Source organism: Sceloporus occidentalis, unplaced genomic scaffold (genome assembly GCF_023333645.1).
Source record: "Sceloporus occidentalis isolate IW3139 unplaced genomic scaffold, rSceOcc1.0.p SCAF_8, whole genome shotgun sequence".
Lineage (NCBI taxonomy): Eukaryota > Metazoa > Chordata > Lepidosauria > Squamata > Phrynosomatidae > Sceloporus > Sceloporus occidentalis.
The window spans coordinates 6,692,252-6,712,626 of NW_028316988.1; the positions used below are offsets into that span (position 1 = coordinate 6,692,252).

A 20,375-nucleotide genomic window follows, 5' to 3' on the forward strand; every position below is an offset into this window, starting at 1 on the left:
GTTAGCCATTGGGATGCAATGGCTCTCAGAGTTTCAACCATAATCTATTCCTACCTGGGGACAGTGGTGTCACCAAGGTTGGTGTCACTTAGTATGGTAGCTTATGGGGTCACCCTATGGACCTCCTACAGACCATACAGAATCCTCAGTAATGTTTCTGAACTAATACAGTGGGCCTTTTGTATCCGCTGGGGTTTGGTTCCAGGATCCCCCATGGATACCAAAATCCGTGGATGCTCAAGTCCCATTAAATCCATTGGCATAGTAAAATGGTGCCCTTTACAGAAAATGGCAAAATCAAGGTTTGCTTTGTAGACGTTATAAATATATTTTTAAAACAAATATTTCCAAGCTGTGAATGCTTGGATCCATGGATAAAGAAGCCGTGGATATAGAAGGCCGACTGTATTACAGTGAGCCCTCCACATTCGCTTGGGTTAGGACACAGAACCCCCATGAAAGTGGGGAAACTTCAAATATATACATGTATAACCTGAGAACATCTCTCTAGGAATCTCTAGGTCCTCCAGTGCCACTTAATGGTCAACGTTCACTGGAAGTTGACCATAGAATTATGTTGGAAGACCTACAAATGCCTAGAGAAGTGCTGTCCCCACGTCCTCCAGCCCAACTTCCATTATTCCTCATCCTTGTACCTCTTGAGGGGGTTCAGCTATTCACTTGTAGGTACTCCTGTTCAAGGCTGGAATGCATGCACATTGTTGTGTGCCTTCAAGTTGTTTCTGACATCTGGCGACCCTCTCATGGGTTTTTCTTGGCAAGATTTGTTCGGAGGGGGCTTGTCATGGCCTTCCCTGAGGCTGAGAGAGTGTGACTTGCCCAGGGTCACCTAGTGGGTTTCATGGCTGAGCAGGGACTCAAACCGTGGTCACCAGAGTCCTTGTCCAACACTCAAACTACTACGCCACGCTGGCTCCTGCATGCGCATTAGAAGGTTCAAAAAGCAAATTGGCACAAAGCTTCAGCCTGGTAGATATATTGATACAGTATGCGTAATCTGGGCTTAAGGGGGAAATGCGTTTGTGGTTATAAAAGCACAATTTTTAAAATAGATTTCGATGCCAACTCCTCCGTGGGTGTCACCCGGTGAGGTCTGAACCACCTGCAGCCCCAAGTGACACCAATCCCTGGAGAGTCCTGGGGTTCATTCCCACTGGCAGTTTGAATCGCTTCCTGATTCGCCTCTGCTCCATTTTGGAAAGCGGTTCCAAAAGGTCCCGTGTTCCCACCATGAAAGCATTTCCCCCCTTATCCCAGTGTAATTGCATTTTATTGGCCCGATTGTTGTTCCCAGTGGCAGCACCACTTCAGAATCCCCTGTCAATCATCTGTGACATAAGCGGCAGCCTGGGCAACCCAGCTTGGAAATTGGGGAGGGGGGTTGGAGGCTGAGAGAGTGTGACCTGAGGCTGAGAGAGTGTGAGAGAAGGCCAGGGAGAATGAAAGCAAGGCGGGGAGTAGTTGCTTGATCAATCTATTGTTTTTTGTGGGTTTTTGGGGCTATGTGGCCATGATCTAGAAGAGTTTCTTCCTGACGTACCCAAGTCCTTTCCAGGCAAGTATTCTCTGAAGATGCCAGCTGGCGAAACGTCAGGAAGAAACTCTTCTAGAACATGGCCACATTGCCCCCAAAACCCACAAAAAACTATGGATGCCGGCCAGGAAAGCCTTTGACTTCACATTGATCAATCTATTGATTTTTTGATTGATTAAAAAAAGAAAGAACCCAAAAAAGCAGCACTAGATGTATGTGTGACATCTCTGGGGAGGGATGGTGCACACCCCTCTGCCACTTGTCCCTCCTCTCAGAAAGAATCGGTTCTGATCTGGCGTTCCCACTTCTTGGACACGCTTCTGAATCGATTCTTCTGAAAAGAACCTCTTTCAAACTACTGTCAAGAAAATTTGGGTATTTCGTGTTTGCCCCGCAGCGCTTCATCCCAACTGGAATCGATCCAATAAGGATCAGAATCGGGTTCAAATGGGAATGAGGTTCATATACCCCAAATCACGGTTTGCTTCAAACTGTAGTGGGGATGACCGTGCTGCTATTCCCTGATGGTCTTCCAGCCAGGTGCTAACTAAGGAGTTTAATATATGGCTTAAAAACCCGACTTAACCCTACCGAGTTGAAATCTCTTTTGGGATAAAGTCAGGTATTATCACATGCAAAATGAATCCCAGCTAACCTCTGGCTAGAAGCCATGCTCAGCCAGCCTCTTTTCCAAACCGGGAAGCTCCTGGCTTTGCAAATTGGCCAGATTCAGCAGCATTTTGCGTGCGATGATACCCGACTTTATCCCGAAAGAGACATCAACGCCGCAGGGGTAAGTTGGGGTTTTTAAGCCATGGGATAAACTCCTTTAACTTTCAACCCCATTACTTTCCAGATTCAAATGTGAATGCATGCGTTTAGGGTGGTGTGGGAGCACTTTTAAAAGCAAAACCTCTTTACATAGCAGATTTGTCACCCGAAGGCATCATGTTCTCCGATGAAATCTCAAAATGAGGACAAGCTCCCTGAATATTCCCTAGATATTTGCTGACAAAAGGTATCAACTGAGCAGCCGGGGGAGAGGATCTCTTTCGAAATAGGTTTGCATATTCAACACATTAGGGCTCATTGTTGTTCCCACTTTGTTTTCCTGAGGGGCTCCTCATAGTTAATACCTATATAGTAGACAGCGCCAACTCAGAGTTTCTGATGCCAGGAATAGATATTGTTATTAAATTTGGCCAGTGCAAATAGAAGAGAATTTTGTTTGAGCCCATTTTTTGTCGCTCGCCCGCCAGATTTGGAAATGTCTTCATCATTCAAAAGGGAATGAACTTGAGGCTTAAAAAATTTACACTGGAGAGAGCAAAACTGGCGCATTATCCCATCCCACATCGTCGTCGTATGCCTTCAAGTAATTTTCGACTTACGGTGAACCTATCGCAGAATCTTGGCAAGATTTGTTTAGTGAATTTTGCCACTGTTTCTTCGGAGACTGAGAGTTTGTGACTAATCCAAGGACGTTAGGTGGGTTTCTATGGCATTTGAACCCTGGCCTCTGGAGTCCTAGTCCAATGTTCAAACCATTAAATGGGTTTTATAGCCCATCTCTACTCAAGAGATATTGGTCCTATCCATTTTAACTGTACTGGTTTGAGAGTTGGACTATGCCTCTGCTCTTTGGAGTAGCACAAAACAAGCTTGCTTCATCCTCAATAGATCATGCTTTCAGATATTTAAACATGGCTTTCATATCTTCGGTGTGGAGCCAGCATGGTGTAGTGGTTTGAGCATTGGAGTAGGGTTCGATTTCTGCTCAACCATGGAAACATGTCCAACTGCTCTTCTCTTTTGCAGTACTAGCACCTAACCCTGTTCTTTGAATGGCGTTCCTGCCTCTGGCACCAAAATTTCCCTTAAAGAAATGATGCCCCGGAACACATCGACTTTGTTAATGGAGGTATACTTGTAGTATTAGGATGGTAGTGTGTGTCTTTGTGATCCACTGGGGTTGCATTTCTCTTCCTCTCTACCTGAAGGCCCTCTTTGCTCCTGTCTTGCGCAGAATCCCTGGCAAGGCATTAATGACCCGTCCTCCAGACGCACGCACCCAATCCCGCTGATAGAGATTATCCGATTACTACTTCATCCTATTACATTCAGTGTCAGGAGCATCGACCTATTATAGCTGAAAGAAAGAAAAAGAGTGAAGGCATGCAAAGGACTCCTCTACCTATTCCAGCTTCCTCTGTAATAGGCCTACTAAGTGGGGTTGAAGTATTCATTTACCACATATACTTACATATAAGTCGACCTCGTGTATAAATTGAGGGCACGTTTCGGGGCTAAAATTATGGCTTGTAATATGACCCATGGATACGTCGAGGGTAAAACTTAGGGGCATGTAACTAAAGGATGTAAAGGATGAAGCAAAGGAAAACAATGCCAAAGAACTTACAAAATTCCATTAGACATCACTATTGTGTGTGTGTGTATGATTTAAAGTACAGTATTTACATTGACCCACGGATAAGTCGACTCAGGTTTTTTGGGTCAATTTTTTAACCTACATTTCTAGGCATATACATGAGTATATACAGTGTTACCTCTTTTCCCTTCCTCACTCTGTTTAACATTTTATTGGAGGGTGAAGAACAGTACATGTTGAGCATCTCTAATCTGACAAACCAAAAACCTCCCAAACCCAATACTTTTTGGATCGCCGACTTGACACTCGGAGGCTTCGATGTTGGAATATTTTGGATTTGGATTTTGGAATAGGAGTAGCATCAGCAATAGCAATAGCAATAGCAAGTGCATTTCTATACTGCTTATCAGTGAACTCAGCATCCTCTAAGCAGTTTAAGCCAGTTGTCTCTAGAAGCTAGGTACCTGTTTTACTGACCTACGAAAGGATAGAAGGCTGAGTGGACCTTGGAGCCCTGCCTGAAATCGAACTCACAACCTTGTGGCTGCAGGAATGGCATTTAACCACTGTGCCGCCAGGACTACCTAGCATATTGAAGACTTAAGGCCAAAATTGTTCTAGCCATTGTATTCCCCATCACCATGCACATATATGAGATCTGGACAATGAATAAAGCAGAGAAAGAAAATGAAATCCTTGAGATGTGGCACCGGAGAAGAGTGCTGAGAATGCTGTGGATGGCCAAGAAGACAAACAAATGGGTCCTTAAACAGATCAACAGAACTCTCTTTGGAGGCCAAGATCATTAAACTGAGGTTGTCGTACTTTGACCACAGCATGAGGAGCCATGAATCATTGGAAGAGGCAATAATGCTAGGAACAGTGGAGGGTAGCATAAGGAGAGGATGACCACATGCCAGATGGATAGACTCAATAAGGAAGTTATGGGCCTGAACTTGCAAGAGCTGAGCAGAACAGTTGAGGATAGCAGGTCTTGGAGATGTCTCATTTATAGGGTTGCCATAAATTGATGTTGAATTAGATCACTTTAAATGACCGTCATTCCCATTTGAAACCAGTTCCTGTCGCTACACCTGTCAATACTAGTGGGGACGACAATCGTGCCAAAAAAGAAGCGATTACACTGGGGTAAGGAAAAGATCTGATTTCACAGTGGGAATGAAGGGCCTTTTGGAATCAATTACCAACATGGAGCAAAGCCGAATCGGAAATCGCTTTAAAGTGCAAGTGGGAATGAGCCCAAAATTTCACCATGAACTTGGTCAAGCTACTATTCATTCTAGGGGATGGAGAAGACCTCATCCTATCCATTTCTTGCATACATGAAATAGACCACTTGCTATATATATATATATATATATATGCGCACACATAGCTATCTACTAGTGAGCTCTTTTCAAAATCACAGACTTGTCATCCCTTTTCATGAAACTGAATGTGAAAGGAGCATTGTATTCACTAGACAATTCCGTATGCTTGCTTTCCTTTGTGCCGATATTTCGAGATACTTGGAGGTGGTATATAAATATCGCCAGGCTGATGTCTGTATATTTAAATGGAATGGATATACTTTTGGGGGGGTAATTTTTTCCATTTAAGACCAGGGTTTCCAAATACTAAATGCTGCTTCCGCACACATTTCCCTGGTTTCTTGTTTGCTGGATATGCTACGAAACGAGATCTCTGTATCCTAAACCAAATTGCTAGTCCCTTTGGAGTAGACCTATTGGTTCAACAGCTAAATGATACATCAAGACTTGCCATGTAGCTGTTGAATCAATGAAAAATGAAACCGCTTATGTAAAACAGATTCCTTTAATGAGTCTACTCTAATTTGAACCGGCAATAAGGTACCTTTGTGTTGGAAAGGCTCACTTCCCAGAGGCACAAGTCAAAGGAACTGTTCCAGAAGTGGATGTATATTTGTGTGGATTAAACGCGTCCTTGACTGGAGAAGTAAATGTAAAATGTAAAATCCACGGCTGAAATGGTTTAGGAGTCTGTTGGAAAGAAAACCGTCGGCAGAGGAAAGAAAGGAAAATTAAAATTCATGTGTGATTATAAAGTAGTAATGGATACTCCCGTTGCACCTTGTACAAAGATAAGGTTGTACCTTATCTGCAATCCCAAAAACACTTCCGCTCCCAAGCATTTCGGAAGAGCGAGACTCTACCTATATTGCAGATGCTGGATGTGAATAAAGTTGGCTGTTCAACCTTGAAAGCATGAGCTTTCCTGGGCTTCAGTCCATTTCCTCAGATGCATTTGGTTACTATTATTATTCTTATTCAAAGATATAGCCATCGAAGTCTGTAGAATCAGGACGGATCTTGTAGCAGCTTTGAAAGTAACTGAAACAAAGAAGGAATAATGCATCTGCGGATGTAGACTGAAGTCTATGGAAGCTCATGCTGCCAACTTCTTTGTTTCATGTGGAAGGTCATTGGATACACAATGTTGTAAATAATTTTGTACCTTATTATTATTATTATTATTATTATTATTATTAACCTTTATTTATAAAGCACTGTAAATTTACACAGCGCTTTACATACGATCTTTTTAATTAGACATTTCCCTGCCCTCAGGCTTACAATCTAAAAAGACACGACATAAAAGGAGAAGGGAAAGGTGGTGGGGCTAGTAGGCTAATACATATAAAGTACATAGCAGTACAGGAAATAGTTCGATAAAACAAAGTTTTATCTGAAACAAAGTTTGTGTACATTTGGGAATGCCAGATAAGAGAGACTTAAGCCGGTATTGTTCTGTCCGTTGAATAACATACAATGAATTGCAAAAGAAGACCAATGCATATTCGTGTATTTGAAGGAAGACTTTGACTATTCCCATTTCAGATTCCAGGGTGATGCATAGCAAAACCCAGAGGCTTGGATAGACTCCACAGTTTGTTGGCTGGTTATTTAGTTTCCCATTAGAAAACAGAACCTAAAGCGTTCAGTTATTCCTGTGATTTTAGACCTGTTACAGACGGCCAAAATAAAGCTGCTTCGGGTCTCTTTGGAGGTATGCTATTTAAATGATCCATGGGTCCTTTGAGTCCGGAGGTTGCGCCAAAGCCACACTCCATTCCTAAGCACCAGAGTGCAGCTTTGGTGCAGCTTCCGGATTCTTAGGATGCATGCATCATTTAAACAGTATGCCTCCAAAGAGACCCAAAGCAGCTTTATTTTGGCTGTCTGTAACAGGCCTTAGTCTAGTAACATGATCACTCTTCTCTTGTTGAACACTGGTCTTCCTCGGCCCCAGTGAAGGAGGTTTTGTTTCCTGACCCACTTGGTAGGCAGCAATATAGGTTAAGTCCCTCTAATCGCTAACAATTGAGTGGGGAGCAGGAATCCTTGTCTGGCATGCAAGGGGTGTTTGGCAAGCAAAAGGGATCAATGTTCGCTCCGAACGGAGAGATACCACATGGCTTTCCGCAAGACGGGGAGGCGCACGGGTTCCTTTTCCTACATTATTTTCTTAACTGGGTTGGGTTAGTTACATGAAACTGTATGTAGTTGAATTTGGAGAGGGAGGACCTCGATTCAAATGTATCCGCTCTTTGGCAGCCTCAACAACAGGTGCAAGCTCCAGGAAAAGAGATTCCACTTAAACATTAGGAATAACGTTGTGACATTAAGAGCCATTCGACGGTGTAAGACACTCCCTTGGAATGTAGTGGAGTCTCCTTCCTTGGAGGTCTTTAAGCAGAGGCTGGATGGCCATCTGTCGGGGATGCTTTACTGGTGATGCTTTGATGGAGAGTTCCTGCATGGCAGAATGGGGTTGGACTGGATCAGGGCCCTTGTGGTCTCTTCCAACTCTACGGTTCTATGATTACTCTCCTGCTCCATTTCAGTTTTCATTTCTCATGCATTAAGGTTCTCAGTCATCTACCAGAGAACCACCAGATCCAGATCTACCTTCTGCTTGTGCCTGTTTTTGGATGTTCTGGGTTTCATGTTGTCGTGTTTAAATATGCTCTGAGTTGGATTGTCTAGGGACACATTCTCTTGAGTATTCCCTGATCCACATCAAAACTTGGTAAAGTCAGTGGTTCATAAAATAAGAACTGAAAAGAGCAAAGTGGGTTCTGCTCCATATAACCCACAGTTGTGGAACCCACAGGCATTTCTAAAACCGCACAAACTGTATAGCTCTCCGTAACATGAAAGTTGTGGTTTCTTGGGAGCTGTACTTAAGAGAAATCTGAAGAGCAGCGCCATATGGATGGCTACTCTAAGCTCGCTAATAAATCTGCTCAAGGTTTAAGTCACCCATCTTCCCAGCATGGGGTGGGAGATGCTTTGTCGACTGCTTTCTTTGCTTTTGCCTATTTTTACCCAAGTCTGGAGGCTGATGGCGTCACACTGTAGCTGACTTAATACAGAGGCATGGTCTGGAATATCAATATGAGACGGGATCTTGTTGCAACCTTTGAGCCTCTCGGCACAAAAGAAGTTGTAGGGTAAGCTTTTGTACAAGCTTTTGCACCGTTAGGCCCAAAGGTGCTACAAGATCCTTTTACGTACTGAATTAATACAGTTTGCGCTGTGGGTAAAGCATGCCCTTCAGTGTCCAGCAAAGTTGAAGATGGTTGTATAGGAAAGATTGTACAACAAGGTTATACAAGAAGATTGTTGTATAGGGAAGAACACAGCCTGGTAGTGGAGCTCATGTGAAATCTCTCTCTTGCTCTCTCTTTCTGCTCTGTTTCACTTCTCCCAATCCATCTTGCATGTGATTTCAATCTCCATTTTGTATTGAACCACAAGATATGGCAAGGGTGGTTGTGTATGTAGGTTTTTTCATTGACTAAAATGTGTGTTTGGGCATATTTGTTTTCCGTTGTACCCGTTTTGGGAGTTCACATGTTAAAATGTGTGCGTTGCTTTGCAGATACTTTATGTCTTCACCTGAACCTCACAGGTTCTCAAATTATCCCTGTGAGTCTCAGGTGGTGACAAAACCTACTTTCTTCAAGCCTGCAGAATCCAACAAAATGCTTGGACATCCCTATGCAAAAACCCTTGGTTTAATCACTGTAATCACTAATTAAAAGGCGCTCAGGTTCCAGATGGCAGGAATGAATTGGGCCTATTCAGTGCCAAAATTGTCTTCTTATGCATTCAGTTCTGCATTCAATTCAAAAAGGATGTTGAGAAACTGGAGCCATGTGTCCAAAGGAGGGTGACCAAAATGGTGAGGGGTCTGGAAACCATGCCCTATGAGGAAAGACTCAGGGAGCTGGGTATGTTTAACCTGGAGAAGAGATGGTTAAGAGGTAATATAATAGCCTAGTTTAAATATTTGAAGGGATGTCATATTGAGGATGGAGCAAGCTTGTTTTCTGCTGCTCCAGAGAACGGGACACAATGGAGCAATGGATGCAGGCTATAAGAAAAGAGATTCCACCTCAACATTAGGAGAAACTTCCTGACAGTAAGGGCTGTTTGACAGTGGAAGATGCTGCCATGGAGAGTGGTGGAGTCTCCTTCCTTGGAGGTCTTTAAACAGAGACTGGATGGCCATCTGTTGGGAATGCTTTGATTGAGAGTTCCTGCATGGCAGAATGGGGTTGGACTGGATGGCCCTTGGGGTCTCTTCCAACTCTATGATTCTGGGATAGAGACAGTGGTGGTCTGATTCCACGTGGGATGGTTCCCTATGAAATAAGGTAAGACTCACAGAAGACCTACAACCCAGCTGAACCTGCTACACCCACATCCTACACTGTTGCAAGATGATCAGTAAAAGTGTCTGCCCATAAATGTGGTGGTCCCCATCTCAAGGTATCTATACAGCATCTTTGGCTTGTCCTCACACCAGTACATTGTACTTTCATAAAACAACCCAGGACATAGAATCATACAACCATAGAATTTAAACAGGGCTATCATATCACCTCTTAACCTTCTCTTCTACAGGCTAAACATCCCCAGGCCCCTAAATCCTTCCTCATAGGACACGGTTTCCAGACCCTTCACCATTTTAGTCGCTTTCCTTTGGACACGCTCCAGTTTCTCCACATCATTTTTGAACTGTGTTGCCCAGAACTGGACACAATATTCCAGGTGGGGCCTGACCAGAGCAGAATAGAGTGGCACTATTACCTCCCTTGATCTAGACACTATACTTCTGTTGACATGTCTTTGCTTTCACTCTTCTTCAGCACCCTTCTCAACCGGACTGAGGATTTTTGTTGTGTAGGTATATTAAAATGCTCTGATCCCTTGCCTCTAGGGATCAGAGCATTTTAATATACCTGGTCCAATAACCTGGGAGTAGCCTGACACATCTTACAACAGAGTGGCCAATGCATACCAGGGATTAGCACAGTTTCCCTCCAAGTCACTACAAAGATAATTCCTCGAGGACATGGAAGGTCAGTCTTAGCAGGGTGTTGGGATGTGATATTTAGTTACCTTGGGCAGTCTTGTGGTCCTTTTCCATCGTAGCACTGGAAGAGACCAGAAGGGCCATCAAGTCCAATACAGGAGTACACAAAGCATCCGCAACAGGTGGCCATCCAGCCTCTGTTTAAAAACGTCCAGCAAAGGAGTCTCCAGCACACTCCAAGGCAGAGTTTTCCACCACTGAGCAGCTCTTACCATCAAGACATTCTTCCTAATGTTTCGGTGGAATCTCCTTTCCTGTAGCTTGAATCCATTGCTCTGTGTCCTACTCTCTAGAGCAGCAGAAAACAAGCTGACTCCATCCTTAATATGCAGTAACCAGAAGCAAAGCAGTGCTCAAAGTTCTCAAACAAATTCTTTTCCCATACCTGGAGTGAGAAATGCCAGATGTCCAACCTGGGTTCAGGATATGAAAAGATACTAGGGATCATATTGCAAACATACATTGGATAATGAAACACACCAGAGAATTTCAGAAGAAAACCAGCCTCTGTTTTATATGTTACGGTCGGGCAATGTGCATTTGGGTCACTTTGGGATCGCCAGGTGCGGACAGCGGGGGTTCAAACCACTTCCAGGAAATGCAGGTTCTGGCCACTTTTCCCTGCCCATTTGTTCTGCCCCAATAGCACTGAGAATAAAGGTGCAAATGTGTTTCACATAGTGTGTCTGTGTGTGTTAGAAACACCCAAAAGAGGAGGTTTAGCACTTTTGAAATATCCCCGCTTCTCTCTCTCTCTGAGTGCATCTACACTGCAGGGATAATGCACTTTGACAGCACTTTAATCTCCATGTTAAGTGCCATCCCCCAGAATGCTAGGATTTGCAGTTTTGTGAGGCACCAGCTCTCTTTGGTAAAAAAGGCTAAAGACCTTGGAAAACAATACATCCCAGGATCCCATAGGATGAAGCAACGGCGCTAAAAGTGGTGTCAAGCTGCATTATTTCAACGGTGTAGATGCACGCTCAGCCCCGTATGCGCACACTTTTAAGTGGTTCGAGTGAAGCTCTAGTTTCATGCCCTTTTGTGGCAGCAGAGTTTTAAGGCCATGTGTTTATTTTGGATTTATTTGGGGTTTTGTTTCATTTCGATATGATCACAGCTGGTGCATTTACGTACATTGCACATAGGCAAATCTGGCGCAGGCAAGACATGGTGCCTCTCAATATCACTTTAACAGTTTAGAGCTTTACAAGTCCTCATCATTTCTCCGCGGGACGGAAACACTTGTCCCATTCATTTTGGCACACGCCAGCTGGGACAGGGCACCCATTCAGACTTCGGAGAGTCTCTGTCCTTCGTCCTTGTTTTCATTTTTCTGTGGCTGCAGCGGCCGCCCGCCTGCGCACAGAAACACACACAGATACATCTTTAAATCCCTTGACTGGATAAGGCAGAAGCCATGGCTTTCGGATTAGCATATACACCGGATTTAGGTTTCAGGCAAACATCTGCTGCTGAAGCTGGGTCGCCAATAGTTTCTTCTTTTCCCTCCTCTTGCTGGATTGAAAACTTTCCTCCTCGAAAGATGCTGAATAAGCAGCTCAAGGGGTTTGTTGCAGCCTGAGCGAGAAAGCGGGAAGATGGTTGAAAAGATGCCTTATCGATCAGGTAGATGTGGATTAGGCTTCTGCTGCTCTTTCTCCTTTTGAAAGACAACCTCAAGATCTAGGAAGAGGATTGATGTCCGTCCATCTTTTGCCGCGATGGATTCGAAGTGGCATCTGCTGCCTTGTGTGGCTGCAGGACGGGACGCAAGGGACCCTTTGCGCATGTGACCCAAAGTTTGGAAACAATTCACCAGTGTTGCAATTGCATTCTCCGTGCAATATACACAAGGGGATACATTTTCAGCGGCATGGAGAAGGAACAGCTGTGGCTTGGAGACACAGAGCATGGGTCACTCTGGCACTGGTTTGAGGAGCCATGGAAATAGAACGGCATGAATCAGAGGCCTTTTTTGGACTTCAACCCAATTGCCGCTTTGCCTAACTGGAGAGGAACGATGCCTCATTATTGTCCTTCTCCAAGACTTAAGTCATTTTTTTAAGATTCGAATGACTTGGATAAGTAAGAAAACGATTCCAGGATTTGCTTTCCAACCATGTAGAAGGACAGAGGGACTCCGGACCAAGACGTCGGACTTGGTTCAAAATAGAATAGAAGGATTAGAAGGAATGGAATGGGGATTGTGACGGACCTTTGCTTTTTGGTATGCGCTCTTCTGGGGGACCCTTGTAGCCACCTGACCTCTTGGAAGTAAGGCGAACGTTTGGCACTGAGCGCCGAAGTGGCCTTTGCTCCCGACATGGATCTCTCCAGGTCTCCGTTGCTCAGGAATAAGTTTTCGGTGGCCCGCTTGGCCGAAGAGTTTTTCTGGATCGGCGGGAGTATTGTGGCCACTCCCAAATGGAAAATGGGCCAGATAGGTAAGATGGCAAAGGTTACTCCTGTCCCTCTTTCAGAGAGAGACAATGATGTCTTAAAGGCTTTGGGGGTTTAAGTGGTATTTAACTGCAGCTTTATCCGCCCGCGGTTCTGGAACGATTGTACAAAGTGTCATGAATTCCTAGATAAGCACCAGCCTCTTCATTCATTGGTTTATTAGTCACTGGGGAAGATGATCCCCAGGACTTGTAGTATGCGAATTGTTTCCCTATATAACTGGATTGGAGTCACACACGCAGTAATTCCTTGTCTCCAGTTTTTTGAACATTTGGGGATGTATGCGCACCGTGAGCCTCACTTTGCAGAATGCTAGCCACCCTTCTGATGCAGATGATCTTTGTGTATAACAATCTGTGCCACTTTAGTATGGGTTCCCCAGCCAACCGTTCCCTTTCCTTCCTGTATTAGTTTGTACAGGGGTTTTGTTTTTAAAAGAGCATTTAAACGGGTAATTGAATATGTATTTATGCGCAAGAACATCCCTCGGTGCGCTTTGGTGTGGTTTATGAGCCAGGGAATGAATCAGAAATACAGTTTGATATCTGACAGATAGCTACGTTTGAAATCTGGTCGGCATAGACCCTGTAATGGGGATGAAATAATCCAGCAAATAGGACCACCAAGACTCCTAAACTAGAAATCACCAATCAGAAAGGTACAAAAAAGCATCCACAGCTTGAAAATATTCAAAACAAGTATACATTCCAAATAGCAAACTTTGGCCTGTTACAGACTGCCATAATAAAGCTGCTTGGGGTCACTTTGGAGGTATGCTATTTAAATGATGCATATGCTCTAAGAGGCCAGAAGTCATGCCAAAGTCACACTCCAGTCACAAGGACTGGAGCGCAACTTTGATGCAGCTTCTGGCCTCTTAGGACGCATGCATCATTTAAACAGCATACTTCCAAAGTGACCCAAAGCAGCATTATTTGGGCCTGTATCTTCGGGCGCATAATTTCCCCTTCTCTCTGCCTGTGCCCTACACCTGATTCTCTACACCTCAGGATTGATATTATTTGCATTTCCCCCGCAAAAAGTATTGCACACTCATCCCTCCACATTTGCGGCGTTGACTTTTGCGGATTTGATTATTCATGAATTGTATTAATATGTTCTCTCTAGGAATATCTAGGCCCTCCAGCGCAACTCTATGGCCAACGTTAACCAAAAGTCGCAATGAAAGACCTAGAGATTCCTACAGAGAACACTCCGCTAGGCATTTGTAGCTCCTCCAGCGCAACTCTATAGCCAACGTTAACCAAAAGTCACACTGAAGGATCTAGAGATTCCTAGAGAGAACACTCCACTAGGCCTTTGTAGCATCTCCAGCACAACTCTATGGTCAATGTGGACCACAGAGTTGCACTGGAGGAACTAGAGATCCTTAGAGAGGTGTACTCTCAGGTCAAAACATAGTGTTTTTGGCATTTGCATTTTCCCACATTCACAGGGGTCCTGTGCCCCTAACCCCAGCGAATGGGGAGGGATAAATGCATATGTGAACCAGTATCTTCTAGCATAGATTCTGTTTTTCATGTAGCATAGTAGAAGGAGAGACGTGACAGGAGATCTGAAAGGCGCTTTTGCATTCCCTTAACAGGGTCTCGCATAGTTTTTCCCCTTTGCTTGTTAAATTAATTGCACGTATTATTTACTCTATTTGGAAATGTTTTGCTTATTGCTTTGCCATTGCTTTTATGAAAATCAGATACGTTGCCTACTTCAGTCGCTCGTGGGTTTGCTTTTTTTAAAGCAACGCGCTCTGTGTTTTAATTGCTTTATTAAAACGAACCTGCAAGTCGGCAAAATTAATAATGATCTGCCTGCCGGTGCTGAGCCTTCCTACTACCCTGAGTTGAAAAACAGTTCCAGGGAGGCCTGTTGATATGTAATTGAATTTGAGCCTCCGTACTAAACTGGAAACTGCAAATAGGTCAGTTCCTATTGGAATTCGCCAACGCTGAATTCCTCAAGTATCTAGTGCCAATGAGAGATCTGGAGATGGGCATGCGCAAGCCATAACAGATGAAGTGACCACCCAAAACGTCCACTGTGCCATCTTAAAATGCAAAGCTTGTTGATGGAACCACTCATGGCATCAGGACATTAAGGCATGGAAAGAATAAGCATGGAGTGATCCCATCAGAGTCAGACAATCCATTAGGAGAAGAGAAGGTTAAGAGGTGATATGATAGCCCTGTTTAAATATTCAAAGAGATGTCATATTGAGGAGGGAGCGAGCTTGTTTTCTGCTGCTCTAGAGAACAGGATCCAGAGCAATGGATGCATAATATAATCACCAGGTTCTGCTAAGTTGGACTTTAATGTATGATAATGAAATTAAAAATGGGAAAAGGTTATATACGGCCTCGTTCCCACTACCTTTTAAACCGGATCGGCATTCGGTATGAACCCTTAATCCGAATTGCTGAACCAATTCTGAAAGGGGGGCCGTGCTCTAGACTAATTTAACCCACGTCTTTTTGACGCTGGGTTTTTCCCGCTTCTTTTCAACCAAATCGAATTGGCGCAAGTGGGAACCAGAACCAAACTGGTTTTAAATTAATCACTTTGGCGCAAATGGGAACCGGATGCGGATCGGAATCGGTTTATTACGACATGCAGTAAAACGGAAATGGGTGTCCTGTGCAGGAACCAATTCTATTTAAACTGATTAATTTACCAATGTGAAACACAAGTGGGTTATCTGCTTCAGGAACCGGTTTAAATAGAACCGATTCATTTGTGAATGGGAACCACAAGTGGGTTATTTTGATGCAATTCCATGCCAGAAAATGTGATCATAGAATCATAGAATCATAGAGTTGGAGGAGACCACAAATGTAGTGGGAACCATGACCTGATGTCGAATCGTTCCATTGATTCGGATCGGAAAGCGGTTTTTCTGTAAGTGGGAATGACGCCTTCGTTGGTATATTTATGTTTTCTGATTTTTGTAGACTTATATATTTTTTAATCTTAATAAATAATTTTTTAAGAGCGAGAGAGAAAGTCCTACCATGTGCTATGGTCCATGTTTGGGCACTAGAAGCAGGACTTTCTTACGATGCTTCAGGCATTTTATGATGGCGATATGACCCATGGCAAGAGACGGAGGAAGAAAAGTTGCGACTTATAGCTCCGCGGAGGAGTACCATACCTCCGTGTCCTTATCCCAAGCATAGATGTTACTTAAGAAGACATTTTCAAGAACCAGTTTCATAGCTGGAGTCTACAGCAGCTCTTGCATTGTGACTTTGTGACCCTTGTTGGCAAAGGAAGGACCTTTGGCAAACGGATCCAGGCACTGCCAGTCAGTTCCTTCTATAAGGCTTGCATTTTGCTGCTAGCGAAAAAGGGAATCAATTGTTTTCTGTTTAAACTTTCTGTCTTGTGAAATAAAGGGGATTGTTCAGTTGCAATCCTGACCGGGGAGGAGGGCAAAATTGTTTGCCAACACCGAGAGGCTTCGTCTCTGCGAATATTGTGTGTATGAGTTTTTGCAGTATCAATGGAAACCATGCAAGCATGCAATCCTCTCTAATGTGACTCTCTTTGTAAGTAAGTCACAATGAGTGTGCATCTTGTTGTTGTGTGCCTCCTAAGCATTTTGATAGGTGAACCCATCATAGGGTTTTCTTCAGAGGGTTTGATTTCCTATGCGGAAACAGTTCTGTGCAAATTTCGTGCAAAGTAAGTCCGGAAATACAAAACTCCATCAGTCCAGGTTTCTCTGCAATGGGGTTTCTTGACACTTGAAAAACATGGTTTTTCTAATCATGTTTTAAAAAGTATTGTCAAATAGTCTTTCCATCCGTACTGGAGGGACACTTCTAACCCGAATAGACAAGACGGTGGAAACAATTGGATCTAAAGCAGCTTATTTAATTGCCAACTTTTGCTTCAGCAGTCGGGAACTGTTACGATCTTATTTTTCTTTTCCTTCCTTCCTTCCTCCCTCCCTTCCTTCCTTCTCTCTCACTCTATCTCTGGACTTTATCACACGGGGAAAATTAGAAGGTTAACCAGAAGTTAATCCGGGGTCATCCAAGGTAATTCATGTAATTTTGTAAAAGATTTTCAAACGGCGGTCGCATGCAAATGGAAGGCAATCCAAACACAATTGTGAGACATCCCAGGAATAGCTGAATCCGTAAAAATATCAAGATTCATTCATTCATTCATTCATTCATTCATTCATTCATTCATCCTTTATTAGGCATACAACAACATGCATTTACAATAAAACTTACATTATATAATGTAAGCTATAATCTTGTTGCCTCCACCAGAAAATTGGCCATTAGCCTAGTAATATGAGGATTCCAATCTTCCGATAAGTAAATATTGAGTTTATAAATCCCTTTCCATTGCAAATTCGCAGTCAATTTGCATTAGTATGAAATGCATCTCCAGTTCGGCCATGGGTTTACTGTCGGCCATGGGATCCTGTATTCCCTGCGCATGCGCAAACACACCAATGCAAAATCAAGAAGACGATGGGTACGTACTCATGTGATATTTCATTCACATTCACACTGCTTTCTCTTTGGGATGGACGCTGCGTTCGTTTGTGCTGCTGAGTAATTTCTTGCGTTTTCGGATTGTATATGAGACTTGCATATGTGACTTTCTTCTTCTTTTGGGACGGTGATACATTCCTCCGTGTGAAAAAGTCCTCTTTCTATCTAGGTCTTTCTTTATATGTATGATATAAAGCACTGACATGGAAACCACTTTTGCTGCAAGTAAGAGTCCTGGGACCTGTGTCAAGAAAATGATTACCTGTCTGGAGTAACCTAATAAAGAGAATTGCAGAAGGCATTTCTGCATATGCATCTTTTCTTCCAGCGAATGTCTGTGGCTGTTGTCCGCTTGTAGTCCAGAGATCTCCTGCTAGCGACTGTATTTTAAGGATATTGCTTTCTCATTCCCTCCCAGGAATCAAATTTAAGGAATATCCCTGAGAAAAGCAATTTCCCACCATCTCTCTTAATGTAATTTACCATTGGATTGCACTGCATTGGTTTTAGCATTTGTTTTTCCTTTCTTCCCATGTGTGTGTATGTGTGCGGAGAGAGAAAGAGAGATTTTGTTCATTGTTGGCCTCATCTGCACTGCAGAAGTAATGCAGTTTGGCACCACTTGAACTGCCCTGGCTCAATGCTATGGAATTCTGGGATTTGTAGTTTGGTTAGGTATTTAGCTTTCTCTGTTGGAGAGTTCTGGTGCCTTACCATCTAGCCTAGTATTGTCTACACTCAATGGCCGCCTTGAGTCCTTGTACTGGGAGGAAGGTGGGTTATAAGTAAACATAATAATAATAATAATAATAATAATAATAATAATAATACAGTGGGCTCTTCCCTTATGCAAGGGATACGTTCCGGACCCCCCCCCCCCCCACGTAAGGGAAATTCTATGTATGCTCGAGCCCCATAGAAGATAATTCGGCTTGTGCATGCGATGGATGCATGTGCCATGGATGCGTGTGCCATGGATGCATGTGCCATTACCCCTTCCAGATGCGCCGAGGCTTGTTCCGGTGCGCGCTTCCAGCATATGCTGGCACTGTACTAATAATGGCAGTGGTTGCCATGGAGGGTTTGAGGTTCTTATGTATCTCCCCTAAACTACACTTTGGTGAGACTTTGTTGTTGTTCTTCTTGTGCGACTTCAAGTCCTTAGGTGAGAGACCCTATCCTGGGGTTTTCTTGGCACGTTTGGTCAGATGGGGTTTGCCATTGCCTTCCCCTGAGGCTGAGAGAGTGTGACTTGCCCAAGGTCACTCAGTGGGTTTCCATGACTGAGCTGAGATTCGAACTCTGGTCTCCAGAATCAGAGTCCAACACTCAAACCACAACTACTTGGGATTTATTGCAGCCTACGTTTCCCAGCAATTGAAGTCTACTTCATCAAATATTGGAAGTGCGATCCCTGAATGGCAGCATATGTGACTTAATACACATGGAAAAAGTATTTGCTAGAGAAAGGTGCATACATTTAAATGTATTTATGTATTTGTGGAGCTCCAGAAATTGTTTGCTTGTGTGCACTTTCTATTCTGAACTAAGAACTACATTTTGGGGATCTATCTTGTCTTGCCTAATGCTATTTCAGTTGGGATTTTTAAAACTCGCTTGTCCAATGCCGAATTTTCTATAATTCATAAGGTTTCTCTTTTTTGCATTGGGAGCAATGAAACTCCAGGCAAAATGTATTTCTTGCATCAACATTGATTGTTCCAGGGTTGGTTTTACTTTATCACAGCATCATTATCTACTCTTGATGTATTTTAATCCCATTGAATATATATTTAAAAATGATATGCATTTTCCATTTCAGTACTTTAGCTCAACATCTGATTTATTAAAGGTTGTACTTTGAAAAGATGTTAAAATCATGGGATGAATAACTTACACTTACACTGGGGCTGGATCTGCACTGAAGAATTAACCCAGTTTGATACTGCTTTAAATGCCATGGCGCACAATGCTATGAAATTCTAAGATTTGTAGTTTCGTGTGATATTTAGCCTTCTCTGGTCCAAAGAAATAATCCAGTTTGAGACTGCATTAACTGCCCTGGCTCCATACTAGGGACTCCTGGGAACTATAGTTTATTGTGGCACCAGAGCTCTCTGACGGAGAAAGCGCACAAAACTACAGTTCCCAGAATTCTCTAGCACTGAACGAGGGCAGTTATAGTGGTCTCAAACTGGATTATTTCTGCAGTGTGTTTGGACTGTTGTTAGAGAGTCCTGGTGCCACAACCAACTACAAGTCCCAGAAGTCCATAGGTTGGAACCATGATGGCTAAAGTGGTGTCAAACTGCATTAATTCTTCAGTGCAGATTCAGCCTTAGGTAACGTTACTCTAAGGAGTTTATCATACTGGGGCTAATTTTGGCATTAAAGAAAGATTAAAGTGCATTTAAAGCATCCCGCAAATAAAGCAAAAATGATTATCACATGCAATTGAGCAAATAAAGCGATATCAGAAATGCATTGTCGCTGACATCCTAAAAGTAAAATGATGCATATTAATGCTTCTTTGTCACCATTTTAATGGTGGGTTTTGTGCGACGTCATGTGAAATGGTTTTACGTAATGGCATGCTTTTCCTGGGATATTCATGGGATAAACTCCCGATCGCCTTTGTGTGATAAACTTCTAAGACTTGCACTTTGAGAGACAAAAAGGTATGCCTTCCTATGTGAAAGCCAATGCTCCACCATTTATTGGTTGGTCCAATAAAGGAATCACTGCTTTGGGTGTTTCGGATGTTATTGTACTTTGCGTAATGTGCCTTTTGTTTTCTGTCTTTTTGCACAGTGGAAAAATGTATGAGCTCCATGCAAGCGGGAACTCAGATGATCAAACTCCGGGGCAGTTCTAAAGGCCTTGTCCGTTTCTACTATTTGGACGAACACAAGTCGTGCATTCGCTGGAGACCCTCGCGAAAGAATGAAAAAGCCAAAAGTAAGTGTGTGGAGTAGAGTATTGTCTGGAAAGTGACATTATCTCAGGATCATTT

General features: G+C 43.3%; 1 protein-coding gene across 6 annotated transcripts in view; it reads left to right on the forward strand.

Annotated features, from left to right (window-relative positions):
* The window catches only part of PLCH2 (phospholipase C eta 2), a 205,855-nt gene that overhangs the window by 89,939 nt on the left and 95,541 nt on the right, over positions 1-20,375 (forward strand). For 4 of the 6 annotated variants that reach the window (XM_089534372.1, XM_089534367.1, XM_089534370.1 and 1 more), the window contains exons 1-2: positions 11,875-12,817; positions 20,174-20,320. In XM_089534372.1, the coding sequence (XP_089390498.1) occupies positions 12,697-12,817; positions 20,174-20,320 (268 nt within the window). In that variant the 5' untranslated portion in view covers positions 11,875-12,696. Of the gene's footprint in view, positions 1-11,874; positions 12,818-20,173; positions 20,321-20,375 lie in introns of those variants that run through there. The other 2 variants (XM_089534368.1, XM_089534369.1) reach the window with 1 other exon arrangement.